Source organism: Tachysurus fulvidraco, chromosome 3 (genome assembly GCF_022655615.1).
Source record: "Tachysurus fulvidraco isolate hzauxx_2018 chromosome 3, HZAU_PFXX_2.0, whole genome shotgun sequence".
Taxonomy (NCBI): Eukaryota; Metazoa; Chordata; class Actinopteri; order Siluriformes; family Bagridae; genus Tachysurus; species Tachysurus fulvidraco.
Genome location: NC_062520.1, coordinates 20,986,333 through 21,007,784, shown reverse-complemented (window position 1 = coordinate 21,007,784; position 21,452 = coordinate 20,986,333). Strand labels below are relative to the sequence as shown.

The window sequence follows — 21,452 nt, the reverse complement described above, 5'->3', positions numbered from 1 at the left end:
TTTACCAACTTAGCGATTAACAAATGTACTTTAATAACTGGTTTCTTACACTATCCACTATTACTGTGTACGTGGTTTCTTTCCATGTTTTCTCTTTTCTTACTTGGATTTATTATAGCACGTCTCATCCGTCCTTATAAAGTTATGGCAGATTTTAAGTGGGTGTGTTGGCTACAAACTCAGGATCGAATGCCACCTCTGGTGACTTACAGTAGTGCACTTATTTTGGATGACACCACGTTAAAGTAAACGAAGCAGGAATCAAGCAGCCATGGTGATTTTTTTTTTTTAAATAATCTTTTGGGCTTGAGCATCCATGCGGTCCAACTTGGTGGAACATGGACGCATTAAAGTCTGTCTGTCATTTATAAAAGGTATAGAATTCAAGTGTTAAACAATTTGAATAAGTGCTTGGTGTTGACTGGTTTTTGTTTTGTTTTTGTTTTGTTTTGTCCTAAAATCCATCAGTTTCAGGTCCATTACTGGTACATTTTAACGAGTTTGTTTTTCTGTCACCTCCACCACTCATGGACACTTAAGCAGTGCTCTTTATCTTCTATTTAATAGGTAGCTTTGCGTACAGCGCTTCACTGGACGCTTAAGCGATTACCTAGTAGTGGTGGATATGTGGGTACACAATGTACGACTGTGCTTTTGATGTAAAACAACTGCGCAAGAGACGGATTAGCGGGCGGGAGAGGAGAGAAGAGGAGGGGAGGGGGTAAGAGGAGGGGGTAGGAGGGGAGGGACGGGGCGAAGGCAGGAGAAGGGGGAACTTGAGTGTCGTACGCAGTTGCACAATGTTCATCTTCACGGCTCCATCAGTGCACGTAAAGCTCACGCAACATCCCTGCGTTTAGCGTCTCGGCTCAGTGCGCGCACTCGAAAAATTTGCTGGAGGACACGCTAGAAGAAAATATCTCTCTTCTCTCGTGGCCTGGGTAAGTCCAGCTCCGTTTTTATAACCTTAGACTTAGAAATGATTGTTTTCTGAATCGCCTCCTCCGACTTTTTTAGACCTCGTTTCGGAGAGTGGGTGCTGCGCTGTAACTGCTCCGCAATTTCACTGTACATATTTAGGCCATGGTAAACCATTACACCACACTTACTTTTATTATTCCGGCAGGAAATTAGTTTGGCTTTTTAATTTCCTATGTACGAGTTTTTTTTTTGTTTTTTTTTACATTAGGACAGAATATCTCCTGGAAGCTGAATAATCAGAGGCGTCCCATCCGCGCCCGTCTAGGTAACTTAAATATATTTTGAAGACTCCCAAGCGTAATATTTTGCAATCTCCCTCTGCATGACCTAATGCTAAAGGCAGCACCGTTATAGTCTATTATCAGTGTCGCTTATTTATTGACTATCGCGAACAACTGTGCGTATTATATAATATAATAAGCCGAGTCTACGAGTCTCCTGCACAAGTACATACACTGCGTGTTCTCCACTGATGTGGCGGAAACGCCATTGTAACGTTGTTGCTAATTCTTTACCCCGCGTTTCTCTGGCCCTTCTTCCTCGTCGTGTTGTGTTCTAGTTTATTCTATTTTCGGAACACCAGCTTATATCTAGGTCAGAGAAATAGTGCAGAAACGGCAGTCGGTTGGTGGTTTTAAGTTCCTTAGATGAGTCGATGGCAATCTCGGTCTCTTTTCAGGAGCAGTTCATGGAGAACTCAATTCACTGAGAAGAAGCAAACGAGTCTATCACCTTATCCATGTTGCTATTCTTACATACAGAATGCTATTTCAAAAGGTTCAATCATTTTAGCTTTCACCACCGTGCTGCACGACTGAGTCACTCTGCCAAAAATGATGTCTAATATATCACTGATATAAACAGATAAATTTCTGTCAAAGTATGTGTTCTGAGAAACTATTTCAAGGTCCGAAAACCTCGCTTTTTATGGTACTGCTACTGAGGTAATATCTCAAATGTAGTATCTCGTCAAAAACTGGTTGCACTTGACAAGAGAAGGACATGAGTGTAGCATTCATGCAAATGAGAACTACTGAAATAGACCTGAAGAGAGAAAGTGTGAAAGTGAGATAAAGAGGACAAGATCGGAGGAGAGGGAATCACTTGTTAAGTGAAAGCTTCAGAATACAAGAGTTCAAAATAGAAGAGAGAATTACTTGTGAGGAAAAAGGGAGGGGAAAGAAACATGGTGGAGTAAAATTACTTGAAGTATGCCTGAGGTCATTTATATACTTGACAAAAAAACCTTAGCAAAGATGTCAGCGTTACTACTGTTAAAGCAATTCTTTTTATCTGAAGAAATCTAATCTGGCTGCAGGGTTTTTTTTTTTTTTTTAGTCAAATAGGAGCCTCGTTCGACTTGTTAAATCAGTGGATTTTGGTCTTGAAATTAATATTAGTTATGATTTTGATTTGTCTAAAATAAAAATGTGCATTTTTTCCAAATAAAATTCTTAACCCCTGTAAAAAGTTGAGGGTTTTTTCGAAGAGTCAGTTCATCATTATTAGGTTTCAGTTTGCAGTGTAAAAAGACATGAACTGTTTTTGCTATTATGGAAAGTAATAAAATGGATAAAGAGGGAGGGGAGGTAGTAGGACTCAGATGGGTTAGAAAGTCTGTGGCAAAACCTTCATAGAAAGGTGGTAGACAAATGATGAATGATTGTGGTAAACTTTAAAAACGTTTTAATCTAGAGTGTGAAAAAAGACTTTAAAATACCCCTTTTTACTTTGTTCTTGTACTGGGCTTCTAATAGCTCTAGTGTACAGTATGTATGTACACAAACCAGCTCACTCTTCTCTGTGCTGTCTCTGCTTTCCTCAGGCCATTTTTCTTTTTATCATTCCTTCGGGATTATTTTTCTGGCAGCAAATTCTAAATGGAGTATACACTGATATACTCTGTAAATCAAACACCTTTGAATGTTTTCTGCATTGAATTGATATAATGCTTTACTTTTGCCATGGGGAGGTCCATGACACTTCAGCTATTAATCAGGTGTTGTTTTATTTATTTAAATCCATGCGGTATTGATGTTATTCACTGACTATACCTCAAAGTGATTTGAAACGTACAGTGTCAAGTTTGTCGTTCAACACCTCTAACGCAGCTTTAGATTGCATGTCCTGGGTTGTATTAATGCGTTCTTTCCCTCAGGCAATAGGCTGAGCTGTGGATTTTATGATTCCCCTGTGGAAGTTAATGCACTGAGGTCATCATTCAAGATTGTTCTTAGAAATTAGCTCACACAGTGCAGTAAAGCACCTGCCTTTTGGAGAGCTCACAAAATAGTTTCAACTGACTTTTCTAGGAAATAGATTTTAGCAGTAGCCCGTTAACAGGAATGTTGGTTTATTAGATTTAATATGCAATGCTAATCATCTACTATTATGGCCATAGTAAAAAATTAATAATACTGATTTCTTTACTTCTCTATTTTTATAGGCCAAGAATATAATGAGAGAAGACAGCAACGATTCTGAGATTTTACAATTTATTTTCATACGTGGATCTGTCATCATTTAAATTTAATAGCTCTGCATTCCCCTGCCAATTTGTATCTATACTGAACTTCCAAATGGATAAAAAAAGGAAAAATGATTTACCTACACCAGTACCAGAGAGAGTAAGAGAGTTTGAGGGGACAGAGGGTACAGAAGGTAGAAAAAAAATGAGAAAGACCAACACAGAAGAACTGGATTTCTTCTCTGATGGAACTGATGGCAAAGATAAACAACTGCAGGATTTAGCAGTTAAAGAGGTTGATCATTCAGAAGGTAATATGAAAGGGAAGATCAGACCTGGTGCAAAACGAACCAAGAAACCCCCAAAGAGCCTTGAAAACTTCATATGTCGACCTTCGGTTCGAGTGTTTCAGAGGCCTGAACCTGTGGGGCAAAGTGTCTGCAAACGAAGAGATGGTATAAGTGCTAAAACTAAACGCCTCAGTCAATTATGTCATCCTGTCCAGAAGAAATGTAACACTGACTCATTGGAAACAAAAGACAATTCAGCTATGACAAATACTGATTCATCAGCACTTTCTCTGTCCTCTCTCATACCTTCAAGTATCATATCTCCTGCTTCAGACTCCTCTACTACAAGGGCAGCCAAAAAGGTAGGAGCCAGTAATTTTATGCTGGACATTATGCTTGTTTTATTAAGGTCTGAAATAATCTACTAAAGGTCAGAATAAAAACAATATGCCCTTCAGAGTGCAGCAGGAAATATTATGCACTGAACATCAGCATAAAAAATGACATGAAATGTTTTCTCATGAGCATAACATCTGCATGAAAAGTATGATATTGATAGTTATTTGAAAATGTGAATTCATTCCCAATAATCAATGCTACAGAGGTGTTATAACATTTGACTAACAGTTAATCTATTTTTGCCTCACCTACTTTCTCAGCCTGTTGTAACTTGACACTGTCATTTTTTCACTGTCTGTGAACTCTCTTTCTCTCCCCACCTTCCATTTCACATTTTGTCATTTTGTTTATCGGTGTTTGATTAGTTAATACTCTCAATCTTGATGTCTCTTTATCTTTTCATTTTAATTGCTTTATAGTTTTTCTCCATCGTATACATTTCTCCTGTCCTATGTCCATGTGTATTTTTTTTTGTTCTCTATCTATATATTTTACTGAACAAGTAGTCATTTGAGGGATTTATAAAGAAAACAAGAAAAAAATAAAAGAATGGAAACTTGGATTTGAGATATACACTAGAGTATTTATAGTGATCCTGTACTTATCATGCATCATCTATCTTGACAGGTTCTCCCAAAACAAACTAAGAAGACAGATTTAAAGTCAGATATAACACTACAGGAAACCCCACAGTCATCCAACAAACTGTCAATTTCTCACAAGATAACGCTTAATTCTAACATAAAGCAGACATACTCCTCTAAAAATCCTCCTGATTCAAATTCCACCTATCAAAGGGAGTCCAGCCCACATGAGTGCATTAATGTTCTAGATGAGGACATGAAACAGAAAGGTCAAGCCAGTCCAAACTCCAGTTATGGAAATCCAAGTGAAACCAGTTTACATGCTGTGCCATCCAAGTTAACATCCTGTTTTCAAAAAAATGCCTCAAAATACAATGAAAGTCATTCAGAAACACCTTCAAGTTTGCATTTGAATGCAAAAAAGGGTGAGGGCTGTGTGGATGATCACAACCATGCTGATGTCAGAATAATAACTAACGATAAAAGTAAGCACCAAAATGGCTCCAGTCCTTGTACAAATGACCTGTTAGAACACCCCAACTCTTTCCAAGTAACTGATTCCCCATCCACCAGTAAGTGCACAGACACCACATCAGATCTGTCAGAGAATAGCAGAGGAAGTAAAGGACAGAATGAAAATAAAGACCTAAACTGCACTCCAGAAATAACCATAAAATCCCCCAAAAATCCTGTTCCTGTGCACAAAAATTATGGCAACACAAACGGATCAGCTAATGACGAGCATGGAAAGCAAGTTAAGCTTTGTACAAATCAAGACCAAATTGAAGTAGACTGTTTGTCTGACACTAACAATTCTGTCAGTTCTACATTAAATCCTCAAATATCTACTGACCCAGTAACACATCTGATGGATAACTTAACAACTATCAGCAAGCAAGAAAAAAAACTGTCAAAGAAGCGACAGGTCAGAAGCCTTCGCAGCAATAAGATTGTTAATGAGATTAATCATAGCCCTGTTGCTAGTAAGCTACTAGACAGTGGTTCACAAAATGAAACTCCATTCTGTAGTTTTTCAGAATCATTGTCCTCACCTTATTGTGAACTTCCCAAATCAAAATTTGCTCAAAACTCAAAAAATCTCAATTCAGAAATTTCATCTCTCAATAATCCACCATTTAGAAAAAGGGGTAGACCAAAATCAAACAAACCAGGGTTACAGTTTGAGACAAACATTCCTCAAGTGTCTGCTATTAATCCTCCAAGTGATGAAAATGCAGAAGACCTAGAGCAGGAACTTGATATAGTGCAGACAAGGCCTATGGAAAGAAAACGTGGGCGCCCAAAACAGTCGTTTTCTATCCAAGCACAGGAAACTCAGTCAAAATTAAGCTCTAAGAAACAGTGCTCTGGAGACCTTCATACAACTTCCAAAGACAAAGCAAGAAACATTCAAAAGTGCAAGAAAAGCAAGAGAGTAATAATGAAGACAATCATTGGAAAGATCAATAAGATGAAAGTGAAAAGGAAAGATCAAATGCTCACACAGATTCTGTTGGGACAGAAGCAATGCGACTCTCGAGATATTTCTCACCAAGGCACAGAAAGAGATGCCTGCAGTCCAGATTCTACCGCAACACACTCCTTATCATCCCTTGTATCTTCTTTTGGAGGCAAACTTGGTTCTCAAATTAACGTCAGCAAAAGAGGAACAATCTACATGGGAAAGAGGAGAGGCCGCAAACCAAAATGTCAGACAACCTCCAACATTTCCTTCCAGAAATCTCCACAGATGTTATCAGACAACCCACACTTTACCCCCATGTCTACTTTTGTGCCATCATTAGATTCCCAAAATATTTCTTTATCAGGCTCCCATAACACACTTAAAAATATTGCCTCATCTTCGTCGTCTGGGAGATGTTCACAGATCAGTTTTAATGCCCCTAAAATCAAAGCAACTTCCTTTAAACAACTGAGTGAAAATTCTCAGGCTCACGGTGAACTAACACTGATGTGTGATAGTGGGGAAGGAATTAATGATAACACCACATCAGACAGGAGCAAGAGAAATAACAGGTTGGATGAAGGCATGGGATTTTGTTCAGCACCAGCCACAGGCCCTGTATTCACGTCTGGTGTTCCTGGGAGTAATTCCTTTCATGGTAGACAGAGGGCTCTTTGCGCCTTACCTCCAGAACGCCTTTTTTCTGCTCATTTGCCATTAGGCTCTGGTAGACCACAAGATTCCAATCCCTCTTTAACATTCACAGACCAAGAGGCACATAAATTTAAATGCCATAGAAAGGGCCATCACTGCCTTAGTCGAGAAAAGCTTAGAAGACATAAATATAAATGCAAGAAGAAGTATATGCATCTCAAGGCCAAACACCAAGACCCAGACTTCCTTGCAGATATTGACGACCTGGTTGTCAGACTGAGCAAGATTCGTATTGTGCAGCGCATCACCCGACCAAAACTTGGTGATGATGGTAACATAATTGGAAGAAAGACTGTAAAGGGCAAATGTCAGTCCTATGATCTTCAGTGCCTACAAGAAAAAGTTCACCCCCAAGCCATGTTTCAGATTAACCTCAGTGGGTACTATTCGCCACATTCAGCCCTGTCCTGTGAACCCCTTCATTATGTCAGAATGGCAAATATGAGAAGGAAACATGGTTGTGTCTCCGAGCCAAGCGAACAGATTGTTACACATTTACCTGTGATGCACAAACTTGGTTACCCATACCCAGGTGGTGGATATATCCATCCATCCTACAAAGTACCAGTGACAACTGCCTCTCTTGGTTTTGGACTCTGTCGAGGATACCCATCCAGTACATTATATCCACTCCCTTTCCCACCATCATATCTACACCACTTCTCTAAGAACCCTATTATAAGCCCATCTAAGTTCCATAAGAAGAGGACCAAGTTCCCAAGGCAGGACTCTGCAATTTGGGGACAGAGCGCACATGGGACATATCCTAGGATGACCCCGCACTCCTCCTGTGACTGTTTCAATACAGAAAGCGGGCAAAGGCAGAGGCAGAAAGAGAAAGGCAAAGGAAGGCGTGATAAACATAGCATGACCGAAAGACAGCATGGAAATGAAGAATGGCTTAATAAACACACAAAAGCCAATGAAATTTCCGGAAACTGCTCATTTAACTCCCCTTCCCCCTCCCTTTCCCCAATTTTCTCACCAATCCAACAGAAAGACAAAACCTTTCCTTTTACACGGTTGAATACATCAAACCTGGGGCAGGGAGGAGAAGTAAGAAGGTCAGAGCATCAGCCACCATGGGGTATTGGCAGCAGAAGCCTTAACCACCCCTTTGAAACACTTGAAAACAATTCAGTTGGCCATGAGAATACCTTGAAAGGTCCAGAGACTGAGGGGAACTCAACATCAGCTCAGCAGCTACATAGGAGAACTCAATCTTTCTTAAAACAACCCACACTCATTAATGGTACACCAAGTCAGAAAAGGTTGACAAAGTCAAAAAGGAGTGAAGGACTTACTGGGGTCTCCAGTGTTCTAAGGGAACAAGCTAAGACATCTGTACAAGCATTGTCTTCTGGAGATATGAGAACTGCAGGTAAGAATGTGTACTAATATGTTTGTTATTATTATTTGATTTTATGGCTTAAATGTATATTTTTGTTTTTGTGTTTATTAGACATTGTTTATAGAATTGTGCAGTTAAATCAGAGCAGCTTGTATTATATTTGGGTGTCTTTCCGCTCATTTACCACCCACTGTTTAACTGGTGGCATAAGAAATGAGAGCACAGACTGCTTTTTTCCTGTCTGTGTACTTACTACTACAGATTCTAGTTGGCAGGCAAAGTGCTTTCAGATGTGTAAGCGCTTACGTGTTTATATAAACTACAGATATGCTACGATATGTGGTGTCCTGGCACTCGTTTTATTGTTAACTCTATGAGGACCTGCTGACTGCAGCATGCAATACTTTTGTTCTTGTCTGAATTATTTTGCGGTGATAGTGCTGTGTAAATGCATGTGAAGTGCAGGTGCTGGATTGTTGCGAATTCCTGCTTTTTGTAGCACTTCTATAAAGCAAGCTGTCTGCCCACAGCACCTTGTATTTAGTTTTGAATTTCCCCTTTGAGAAAGACCTTAATATTGGAAAAGTTTTCCCAGTACATTTTTATTTGTTGCGAATCCTATCGTACTGCTATTAGCTTTTTAATTAAGTCACTATAAGACACCAATGAAATGGAAGTTCTGTTGAGCTTTTTGTTGTTTGGTTAAACATATGGCAAGTAACAAAACTCAGCATGTGTGGAATACATTTGAAAACACAGGGTGGTGCAGTAGCATTGTGGCATCCTCTGGGTATTTGTGAGTGGAAATGCAGAGTTGCCAGGTTTTATTATACACCTCTGTTGTACATGCATGCATATATCTGTCCCCATCTAATGGACAACCATATGACTCTTGGTGTCAGTTATTTGGAGAATAGACCATTCTCACAACAGTAGTTGTACTAGTGGCAGAAAAGTGTTCCCTTTGGATATGTACACTATGGATATTATATTAGACACACCATTTTTTCATGTCTATGTTAATTTCACTTACCCTTGCACTTCATCAGTGTCACTGTCTGACCACTGGACTGCTGGATATTTGGATATACTTATTTCCACAGTGTAATGACACAGAGGTAACACTGTGGTCACTGCAATGGAGAAAATGGCCAACCACTTGACTCTGCACAGTTGTGGTCCTATTATGGATGGGATAAATGGGAGCTGTGGAATTGTGCATGAGAACTTAAAGTTTACAATGAGTAATTGCACACCTAAAAGTGATCTATGTGCTGACTTTTCTTAATAAAATGACAACTCATTATACAGACGTAGTTGAGATGTATTAGTATGCATTTGATGGGAAATATAGGTGTGAGAAAAGTGAGAAAGAAGGTGAAGGAATGGTGGGAGTTTTTATATAGCCTGTCCTTCAAGAGCGAGTTACTGTAGGTGACTCAATTTTATTTTATGGAATACTCAGGACAAGCACCACCATGGCTTTCTGAAAGCCATTCAATAAAAAAAAGATCCTTATTGAGTTCAAAATGTAACAGTATAGATTCATTTAAATACATTTCCCCTGTATGAATATATGAATGTTTTTATTCTCAAAACACTGGTTTCAGAATTAATATTTTATGAAGCCTTCCCTGGAGGGAATAATGCAACTTAGACTCTGCCACTACTGTCTTAAAAGCATGAAGATTTATAGGTAGATTTGCGATGTAGCACATTTTCTCCTTCATATGCTTACTGTAGGTTTGTGCACAGGATTGATTTGTTAATTTTTTTTTACAAAGGTTTCTCTGTTGAATTTGATGTGTTTGGATCCATTGTTTTGTTGAAAGATTCAACTATGTCCAAGACAACCATGGCAGAGGTAGAAAGGATTGCTCATGTGTCCTGCTCGAGAAGTTTACAGTTGTTTCAGAAATACATGATCCAGTTTTGTAGCTCAATTGCATGATTGCATAAGAGCATAAATTTGCATGCAGTATCTCAAGAAAATGTGCTGGAAATATGTACTTTAGGTAAATACTCATGCTTGATTTATTACATTAATGCTGCTTAATGACTGTAATGATGAACAATACTGTATTTGAAAATCACAAGCGTTGATAGACTGTATCTACCATGTTGTTCTCTGTCTTAACAAATTCAATGTCTGTGATTTGTGATTGCAGATAGTTTGGGCTAAGAGACTTGGATGTGGTCTTTGCCTAGGGGCAAATTACATGCAAATAGAGGGCACTTATGAGCACTTTTATAAGCCTAAAATGAGAACTGGGACACTCTAGAGTCTTGTGGAATTAGCAGCATTCAACCAAGGACTGCATATGCACTAGATGGGGAAGGGTCAAAGGGATTTTATGAGTACATACTCTAGGGAAACAGGAAAATACCTCATATATTTCCCTAAAATCTGCCCCATTAATTCTAAATTTGACTGTTTTTATTTAATTTAGATCTGTTGGCAGTATACTTGGTTTGGTTTTGTTAGTGATCTTGTGTTACTCTGGGATGGTACTGTGAGTTCATTTCATGTAGAAAGAGCTTTTAATGAACATAACTGATAATTTGATCAAATGTTAAAACACAAGTATTGAGTTACATATCAGCTACATGGAATGCATTTTATTGGACAGGAATGTGCTTAAGGTTATTTGCAGTCAGTTCTATTCATGCACACAACCATTCTCACATTCATACTTAGGCCGACAGAGATGTAACAAGTCCCTCTGAAGCACTGGGAGCTGTGCTATACAATTCATCATTATGAATTATGTGCTTATGCTGTTATCTGCCTGCCAAGGAATGTCCATTTAGACTCCTGCTATAGAGCTCCTGTCTGCCAGTGGCCAATATACACCATTCTGTTTGACTTGGAAAGGTAGAAAGAGAAAAGTACAGGCATTCAGCAGTGGTAAGGAAATGTGGTTATGTGGGTGGGGGGAAATCTCCAAGTGAACTTTTACAAATGGCTGAGAGGGAAGAGCGAAGGAAGAGAGAGCTGTTTTTGTGAAAGCCAAAGAGTATATTTGGCGAGGATACATCTTCTAACTAGCTTCATATGTGCCTCCTGAGCACTTCCCCACCCTGACATCTTTGGTCAGACCTCTTTCTCTTTATCTCGTCCCTTGTTCCTTGACTTTTGTTCTCCTGCAGCAAACTTGTTTGTTCAGTCTAAAAATATAACTTGGCCTTTGATGTATTTACGCTTACATGTTGATGGGACAGAGGTAGATTTAAAGTGATCTTGGTCTGGCTCTTATCCAGCCTAGGAATAGCTCATCCATAGATGTACAAAAAAAAACCCACAAGTCATATTACAGAACCATACCCAGGTTGTTTTCCTTCACATTCTCACGTTATCTGTCTGTCTGCCTTTATTTTTTTCCTTTCAGAAGTTTGCCTTTTTGTCTTCTTGGAATGCTCTTAAACAGAACTGAAATATAACATTACTCCCCACTATATTCCCTGATGTGTAATGGTTTTGTGCTGTAAAAAGAGGTATTTGATGGTGTGTTTCAGAGTAGACTCCATCGTGATTTCAAAATCCTCGTCCTGGACAAACAGGGCTTGCTGTGGAATGCTCTTGAGTACAGCTCTGTGAAATTGATTATAGTTGTATCTGTTCTGTAGCATAACAGCTAACTCTAGTGCATTAAATGCTGGTTTGCATGTTAAAAGCATAACTCAGGTTACTATTCAAAATGGACATTGTTGGTGATTAGCATTAAAACCTCTTTATTTTTTTAATTAGAATTTTTCAGCACCAAGTTCACTTTGTCAATGTTCTATGTATAAACATGCAGCTTGGTTTAATGGTTCAATTTTTTGTCCAAAGTCTAGGACAACTACCCAAAACAAAACAGACTTGTCAGAATAAGTTCACTATATTAAACCACAAGCTTATGGTTCTAAAAAGTATAGTATGTCAATCAGAGCTCAGTGACCTAAGAACTGAACTCTATGTATAATATAAATCTGTGTTAAATTTGGTAATATAATCTGCATTTATGAAAGCACGTATAAATAAGCATGTAAAAGCATCATGTGTTTGAACTGATTTTAGATCAAGAGCTCAAGAATCTTTATTGCCAGGCAACCATTTTGGTGGAATTTGGTTTCAGTCCAGCTCTAAGTGTGCAAGTCAAGGATTATCTGATAAACATTACAGCACAAAATAGACATCATTTTAAAAAATAACCAATAAAAAGGATGAAAAATTACAGTAGGACTGTGACCATTAAAGACATCAAACCCATTATAGTTTTATATTATTGTGTCAAGCTTAAGAGAGATGTGGTGGTGTAACATAGTCATAATTGGAAAGCGTAAACAGGGCAGTTTAGATTTCTAGTAGCTGTGGGAAAGACATATTTTATAAAGGGGTATGTTTTGGAAATTAGGAGACCTAAGGGTGAAATATGATATATGCTGTGTGGGAGTTTTTGCAGCTGTTTTTGTGATGCACTTGATATACACTGAATGAATAAAAGTCGGAAGGTGAGAGTAGATGGTGGACAGAAAGGTGGCATAGTTGATATTTAGAGATGAGCACTGAATTTAACAGAGCTATTTTTTTCTACCCAATTTACAGGTATCAACCAGGCTGGTGGTTTCCCTAAAAAGCACCAGTGCAGTGATCCTTCATTATCCAGAGAACCAGAAAAGATGCCAAGGGGCCCAACAGGGTTTAAAACCAAAAGGAGGCCTTTGATTAAGAATAAATCTAACTATGCTAGACAAACCTCATCTTTTTTAAGGGATGAGCAGTCACACCCAGAAGACAGAAACACTCCTTCAACTTCAAGTGCTAAAGTACAACATTTCAAGGCATCAAAACATCATAATTCTGAGGGACTTGAGTTTACAGATGGCAATGGAGTAAAGAGAAGAGGACCAGGACGACCAAGGAAAACTCCTAAACCCTCTTCTCCATCTTCTCCATCTTCGCTTTCTTGTCCTGAGCTAGCCTCATCTTTGTCTATAGAAAAGGCAGGAGAAGACGACAAAGATAACAGTGACACAGTGTTGGAAATTATTGAGCTTGTCATTCAGGGAGAGCAGAGAAGTGGGAAGAAAAGAAAACAAGATGAAAGTGTGGGAGATGGAGAACAGAATCAGAATGAAGAAAAAGATGAGACTGAACATTCTTCCACTCTTTGCCATATGTGCTCAGAGCCTATTGATCCATCACCCAGCCAGGTTGAAGACAGTGAACCAGAGCAGGTCACTGCATCACTACCCAATAAAAAGTATTTATGGGCAGGGCTTTATTCAGACGTTTATAAAACCGAAGAGTAAGTTCCCACACCTCAGACACATCACTACACCTCATGTACACACACCAGCCACTTTATTAGGAACACCTGTACACCTGCTCATTCATGCAATTATCCAAACAAGGCATCATGTCATCAGTGCAATGCGTAGAACCATGCGGATACTGTACAGGTCAAAATAACCATTTTTTTTATTAGGCTGGATATAAGTCAACTTTATACAACCTTAATTGTTCATTTTCAGTGAGTTCACTTTAGCCTCACCTTCCTATTCATGGCTGACACAAGTGGTAACCAATGTGGTCTTTTGCTTTTGTAGTCCATGCACCTCAATGTTTGACATGTGGTGTGTTCTGAGATGCTGTTCCTCTCATAATTGTAGAGTGGTTCCGTTAGCTGTACCTCTGGCCTCTTTTCATCAACAAGGCAACAAGGCATTCCCTGTACTATTCCAGTACAAGGTGTGTGTTGTTGGCATTGATCTGTGAAATCTCTAGAAGCTCTCGTGAACTGATTCATTAAAAATTTTCTGAAAGTATTCAAACCAGCTTTTCTGGCACCAAAGAAACCGTGCTACTGTCAAAATCCCAGATATCACATATTTCTCTATTCTAATGTTTGATGTGAACAATAACTGAAACCTCTGACCTGCATTTGCTTGATTTTAGGCATTGCGATGGATGATTGCATAGACGTGCACAGGTGTTCATAATAAAGTGTCCATTGACAAACATATAGGATTTAACATTTTAGTCTCTCTTTGCTGTACACAGCAATTTAGCTTAAAGAATATTATTTAGTAGCCAGTATGAAATATTCTACTAGTTTGAATTATTCAGCTGGGTGTTTGTGGGGTTAAGTAACATTTCCAGTGTATCTAACTTTATCTAATTTAACAGAGAAATTTGGTTAAGTTTATAATCATTAAGATGTTTATTAGTTTTTGTGTTTATTGGTTTCTGGCTTTGTCAGCATTCCTGATCAACCTCATCAGCTAAACTTAGAGGGTCTAGAGTACAATCCAGAGGAGCATGAATATGGCCTCTTTCCTGCACCGCTGCACGTGGGTGAGTTTCAGTTTGTGCTTTCAGTTAGTGCGGTATCAGGATCATACAGAACCACAAATCATTGCCTTTGTAGAAATAGTGTACGATTAAGGGAAGAATGTCTTTCAGATAAAAATAAAATGATAGGGAAGCAGTTGAATGCCTTTGTTTTTGCCACATTTATTACATGTGTAGAACCTTAATCTGCTCCTGTATGTGTGTATCTGTGACAGGAAAGTACCTAAGAGTGAAACGCATCAACTTTCAGTTGCCCTATGACATCCACTGGCAGTATGCACGCAACAAGGTGCTTTTAATTTCTGTTTAAGAAAAGAAGAAAAAAACATTTCCAGGAAAATGACCCTACAGCGTTCATGATGTGTATGTTTTCCCCCTTCTTCAGCTATTTGAAAAACCTGTAACTCTACCACAGGCATCGCCATCAAGTAAGTGTGTGTGTGTGTGTGTGTGTGTGTGAGTGTGTGTGTGTGTGTGTGTGTGTGTGTGTGTACGATGTCTAAAATAACTCTGAGTAAATAAAAAAAAAACTCTGAGGACAAAGACGCTGTTGTTCTTGTACTTCTGACTTTAACACGACAGTTATGTTATCTGTCATTATGGCTGCCTTATTACTTCTAATGTGTGTATATATTTATTTTACCCTATGACATTTTAGAGTAGTAGGCTTTATGAATATATATATATATTTTTTGCATTAATGACTCTTTCTCTGACTACAGACAGTTCCTGTAATCCCCCAAACAGCAGCGCACCTCAATCCTGTTCTGACGATTGCTTCAACACGATGTAAGAACAAACATACACTTTCACATAAGGTCCTCCTTATCCACAGGTATTAGGAAACATCTTGTTGAAAAAAAAAAAACAAGCAGTGCTGCACACAAAAACAGGGCTGTTTTTTCATTCCTGAATGAAGGGAGCGGAGGAAGTCAGCAGGGCCTTGCTTTTCTTTTGACTGGAACAGGGCCTGCAATACATTCCCACAGAGCAACACACTGACTGTGCCAGATATTGTTGATACTTTGCTTTCATCTGTGACTACATTTAAGGAGAAATTGACTGGGTGGTAGTTTAAGTCATTGCTTTTATTGGATACACTTCTACTATTTTTTTTTACTACTACATAATCTGAAACCATGCATGATTTTTAGGCTCAGTGATGACGAGACTCAGTCCTGTGATATGGACAATCACACACATGTGTACGAGGAACACCATCAGTGCCATCATCACCTCAAACAACAGGTCACACATCACACTGTACACAGCGTACTGGTGAATGACTGTATATCCAGTGTCAGAATTGGGCAGTCTGAAGATTTTTAGTCATTGTTGTTGTTTTTTTTCATTTACAGGAGGAAACCAGTGACAATGAGAACTTCCCCACAACCTTATCTAGTGAGGAGAGGTACCGGAAAAATATGTTTATACAGATTTAGATTTATTGTCTTCATAGTACATAAAGGTTACAAATATAATGTATAGGCACAAATGGTCTTATTAAAATAAAAGCAACGAAATGAAAGAATGAGAGTAATAAATTAATAGATGCATTTGGATAATGTTTTATGTAAACAGTAAAAACTGTCTCTCACTCTTTCTCTCTCTCTCTCTCTCTCTCTCTTTCTCTCTCTCTCTCTCTCTCTCTCTCTCTCTCTCTCTCTCTCTCTCCCTCTCTCTCTCTCTCTTTCTCTGTATTGTCATTTCAGGAGTTTTGTAATGAAACATGGTGTCTTCCTGGTGAGAAATTATGAGAAGATGAAGGCGAGACAGGCGTTTCTTCTGAGAGAGGGCGCAAGAGAGCAAGAGAAAGAAAAAGATGAGGACAAAGCAAATGGTCAACAGAGTGAGGGTAGAAGCCTTGGAGAGGATCCAACCATCAAGTCAGGTCTAGGAGTGTGTGTAGTTGTTGGCGACATGTGCATGTGTGTATGTATTTGCTATTTATTTAGCTTGCATCATATTCATAATACCGTAAAGCACTTTCCAGGAAAATTATTCTCTTCAGTTTTTGTCTGTTTCAGTGTGAACGTTTTTTTTCCATTCAGAATGGAAGATTTGCATGTTCAGTCTGTTTTAGTGGTGCATATTTAGGAAATATATATTTTTTTCAAAATGTGTGTGTCGTTCTACATGTCGCAGACAGGTGCCCGATTGATCGGAGTTCGTGTGCAGAAGAAGGGGAGCATATAACATTCCAAAGCAGAAATCTCTCACACACACTTCAAGAAATCTGGGACAGGATTGTTACTTGCAAGGGTACGTTTATTAGTTAAGACTTTGGATCATTATGGTGGTAGAAAGAAAATAAAAGCAAATATGTCACTAATTTTTATTTTTGTTTTGCTTTTGCCTCTCTCTCTCTTTTCTCTACTTCTATCTGTCTCTCTGTAATCTCACCTTCTCTCTCTCTCTCTTTCCATCTCTATCTCTGTTTGACTCTGTCACTGTAATTATCTCTCATTCTCTCTGTCTCTTTGTCTCTATTTCCATCTCTGTCTGTCCCTGGCTCTCTTTGACTGTGTTCCTCTATGTCTGTCTGTATGTCTGTCACTCAGGATCATCTGGACAAACCCTTAGTGATCCTCTGCTGAACCTGTGCTCAAGGAAAAGGTAAGTTTATCTTCAAAAAAGCACTGCATTATCACATACCACTAGATGGAGCATTTTGGACCTTTTATGGCATGACAACATTTGTGTGTGTGCTTTAGGTCTGATTCTGCTCTGGTGGACCTCAGCGTGGTACAAAAGCAGCTCCAGTCAGGATGCTATGAGAGCCTGGCGGCCTTCCACTCGGACATGCTGACTGTGTTCCACTGTGCAGAGGTCAGTGTGTCCTGCGCTTTTGTCCTCCTGCATTTATCCTCTATGCAGAAATGTGCTATTTTAGTGTCCTAAGCACTCACTGACACTTTCAGGGCTGCATGTGATGTGGGTGCTCTCTCTCTCTCTCTCTCTCTCTCTCTCTCTCTCTCTCTCTCTCTCTCTCTCTCTCTCTTTCTCTCTCTCTTTTTCTCTCCCACTCAGGCTTTTGTGACAGCTTTTAGAAGAAATATATTGCAGCATTAGGACTATATATGGGATGTTATGATATTCCAGCATACTATGGAAAATGTATAGATAGCTACTGATAGATCTATCTCTCTATCTATCTATCTATCTATCTATCTATCTATCTATCTATCTATCTATCTATCTATCTATCTATCTATCTATCTATCTACCTACCTACCTACCTACCTACCTACCTACCTACCTACCTATCTTATCAGATTGTGTGTTATTAATGTCCTACTTAACTGTTTGCCTGCTTACGAGCAGCCTCTTTACATTCATACATTTATACATACAGTGTACATGGGCACTGAGGTAAATAGAGATGCCAGCCATATACAATTAATATTTTTTGTGGGATGGAACAAGCACAAACTACACCTCAGAGCCAAAATATTGGCCAGTTGACTTGCTGACTTTTTCTCAAGGGCAGAAAACTCACTGTGCTACATTAGAAGAGTATAATGACTACGGATACATAAAGTTATACCCTCTGTGGGAATTCTAATACTCATTCATTTCCTTTGCTATAGTTTGTAATATTTGAGATGTATCCTGGTGACCCATTGAGCCTTTGTACAGTTTCTGAGATAAGACTTTTCAGAAGTCCTTGCTTCATGTTTTCTGAGTCGTTTTGTTTTGTGTCTGTTGTATCAGGCATTAATATAGATTATTATATAACATATAACATACTGAATATAAAGTACATTGAGAGAACACAGATCATGTAAAACAGCATTAAATTCAATGAAAATAATAAATGACTCCATAGCAGAGTGTGAAATAAAGAATTGATGAAGCAACTTTTGCAAGGCCTAAAATCAACCCAGGTATGACCAGATTGTCACAACCCACCACATACAACCTGTATATGACAGACCCAGCACCTGAATGCTACGTTCTTGCTATATTTTGCTGGTATCAGATGCTACACTGCTCTAAACCAATCATTGTATAATGTATAGACTAACTGTCATAGCAGGGGTTTGTAAAGCATGTATGAATTCAAGAATGTAGATGGTGATCGATCTTATCTTGTATTATCAGAAATACTACGGCTCTGAATCTGCAGTCGGGCGTGATGTGAGTCAGCTGAGGGGCTTATACCACAGAGCTCACCAGGAAGCTTCAGCTCACATCAGCAACTTCCTGTAAGGGATAAGTAGCCACGCCCACACACCTACCTTCCAGGGCATATTGTGGTTGTGGTTGTGACCATGGTAACACACAGGCATGATGGGCCTTCCAGAACAGGCAGGCGATGCCCTTTAATATCAAAGACCTGTTGTGTGGTGCGCTTACACAGGCATTGAGCGTTAAACAGGTAAGAGCCACATATTTAAAGAAATCTACACGGTATAATACAGTTATTTCACCTTTTATGAGAGATACAAATTATGTCTGCTGCATGTGTAAGGGAAAATTTTGTCAAGGTTTGCATGTACTTGGGTAGGATATTTAGTGCAATATACGAAGCATGAAGCAATCTACTGTGGTGCAAACCATACAACAGTACAAAGGACACTTCATGGATCAGAGACCTTTATTCCCCTCTGTTAATAGAGGCTCACAGTAGAACCATTACTCAAGCTTTTCTTTAAGTCCTTCATACTCATCTTCATTTTCAGTAGTATGCACAGTGATGGCAGTGTGTGTGAGTATTTTATTAGCGTTTATTGGTACATTGTGTGATTGTAGCTCTCTTTTCTCTTTTATGAACAGAGCCCTGCTGGATGGGATGCTTGCTGAGAAAAAGATTAAGACTCAGAGATCCATATTTATTCAAAAAGGGTGGACATTTCACAGAGGAGAAAAAGACTGCTGAGCTTAAAAAAAGACACTTCTTCATTCCATTTTTCTTCCACTTTTATATTTTGTCAGTTGCCTTGTTCAGAATAAAATCACAAAAAAAGCATGGGGTGCATGAAGTTGTGGGAATGGGAAATGCTGTTGAACTTTGTTCAACTTTGGCCAAGGACATAAACAATCGTACTAAATCTATTTTAAAAAATTGTATATAACTGTAAGTTTATTATTTATAATGTGTTTTTCTTTTACATTTGTTTATACATCATTTGCCTTGCCAATGACTGCATAGTACCAGTGATATAATTTAATGTGAAATGTGCCTAGTAATAAGCAATAATTGGAAAGCAATAAGCTACTTTTTGTTTTTGTTTCATTGTCTCTAAACTATTTTTTAAACTCCTTTTATGCTGCCCTCTTAACTTCAAACACCAGCCTGAGAGGTGATGTTTAAGCATTTTTTTTAATAACATCCATCTCAAATGAGGTTTAATTCTTTAGTAGGCAGAAATAAAGAATGCTTTTGTAGGAGTTAGGACCCCTTTCACCCTAAGAGCCAAATACAAACATAGAAGCATACAGTCCAACAATAAGCATACAGTTTCTTATTCACTCCTAAGAAAACATTTCCCTTTTTTGTACAGTCTCAACACTACTGCCAAAGCAAAAGAATTTCTATTCCCAGCTTTGTTCGTCCATGCTAGCATTTATTGCTGGCTGGTTTCCAGTTTCCATCAGGGCTTGGCGTAGGCTTTTTTCCATGCTGTGTCAAAATCATTGCTTCTCGAAATGTGTCTTTACATTTGATATTTGCAGTGAAGCATTTACTAAAAAGAGACACGTTGCAGACCCAGAGTTCTCACCAGATGCAAATTCATTCAGGTATTTTACTTCCATTTTAGCTTTTTCCATCCCTTCTTGGTTAAAAAATTAAGTCAAACCTTTCCCATTAAAATGAAGCTTTAAAAAAATGTAGGCAACATCCATGTGACATCCATAAAATATTTGAAAATGGAATAGTAGTTGAGTTGTAAAAGAGGAGAGGAGCTTAAAGGGGAGTGAGAGAGAAATAATGAACAGCTCTTCAGTTTCCACAAGTAAATGAAGATTCTTCTCAAATGTACAAATGCTTACATAGTTTTGAAGGCTTCCAGTCATTTTTTTTTTTTTGTATGCTGTCATTTAGAAGCATGACTTAGAGTGTACCAGTGATGTAAAGCTATCCTCAAAAACTTAAAACAGTAACTATTAGGGTCCAATTCTGTGTAATAAACCAGACCAGAAGCAAGACATGACATGAAATTTGGTTCCTGTACATGTGGCCCATTGTGACTCCCAACTCAAAACTGTGTAGAGTATCTAAACAAACTAGTAACGGAAAAAACAGTGGTAACCGGTTGTTACTTGACGCTAAGAATCCACAGTTTTGTGGTAATCTTTTTGCAAAGTTAAGTACACACAGTGAATGTCATGCTAAGATCAAGTTATTTATTTGCTATGTCCCATCAGTAAATGGACATAAATATGAACATTTCGGTTTGTTATCAGCTACTGTTAGTCAAAATGCTCACACCTAGAATGGCATTGTTAAATATAATTTTCTTCTGTGGTTTGCCATGTTATTGTAAAGAAAATGTCCAGAATACACTTAACAAAGTTTTTTCCAGGCCACCACACATACTGTACAGTACATGGCTCAAGAGTATTAGGTTCCCTACCCCCTGCCCTGTGGTGTAGTAGCCGCTCAGGAGGAATTTTTTTTAAACTGTTTAGGCTTGTGTTTGTTCTTAATAAATGCCTCATTTATTTCATGTGTCCTGTGTGTCTCTGACTGAATCTACGCACCTTACTACCACGGTCATTGTGAAGCTTCAACCCAGTCCTCACCACAGTGATCTTGAATGCAGGGCGACTGCTAAGCAGACTTTTCTGTCATGTTGAAGTACTTGCAGGCTACCAAAAAAATGCAGAAGATTACATTTTGTCTTTTGACAAAGTGCA

At 38.6% G+C, this 21,452-nt stretch overlaps 1 protein-coding gene across 9 annotated transcripts; it reads left to right on the top strand.

Moving 5' to 3' along the window:
- Positions 1–225: 225 nt before the first annotated feature.
- Positions 226–21,262, top strand: LOC113644404 (histone-lysine N-methyltransferase ASH1L). Of its 9 annotated transcripts, XM_047811351.1 has the most exons (18): positions 775–941; positions 1,018–1,086; positions 1,190–1,246; positions 3,428–4,100; positions 4,765–8,281; positions 12,840–13,542; positions 14,497–14,591; positions 14,804–14,877; positions 14,974–15,016; positions 15,311–15,377; positions 15,743–15,836; positions 15,947–15,999; positions 16,301–16,516; positions 16,738–16,850; positions 17,150–17,204; positions 17,303–17,417; positions 18,693–18,969; positions 19,368–21,262. In XM_047811351.1, the coding sequence occupies exons 4-17, from the start codon at positions 3,561–3,563 to the stop codon at positions 18,798–18,800; spliced, it is 5,793 nt and encodes a 1,930-aa protein (XP_047667307.1). In that variant the 5' UTR covers positions 775–941; positions 1,018–1,086; positions 1,190–1,246; positions 3,428–3,560; the 3' UTR covers positions 18,801–18,969; positions 19,368–21,262. The 9 variants fall into 9 exon arrangements, with proteins under 9 accessions (XP_047667308.1, XP_047667309.1, XP_027005031.2 ...); XM_047811352.1 differs by lacking the exons at positions 775–941; positions 1,018–1,086; positions 1,190–1,246 and adding an exon at positions 226–374; XM_027149225.2 differs by lacking the exons at positions 1,018–1,086; positions 1,190–1,246 and having other exon boundaries at positions 16,301–16,479; positions 16,734–16,850.
- Positions 21,263–21,452: the final 190 nt, after the last annotated feature.

Excerpts from the sequence above, each read along its gene's own strand:
- LOC113644404 (XM_047811352.1), top strand. The coding sequence starts at position 3,561 with ATGGATAAAAAAAGGAAAAATGATTTACCTACACCAGTACCAGAGAGA. Across the intron at positions 15,017-15,310 it reads ACCACAGGCATCGCCATCAA|ACAGTTCCTGTAATCCCCCA; the intron begins GTAAGTGTGTGT and ends CTCTGACTACAG. Across the intron at positions 16,517-16,737 it reads GTTGTTGGCGACATGTGCAT|GTGCCCGATTGATCGGAGTT; the intron begins GTGTGTATGTAT and ends TGTCGCAGACAG.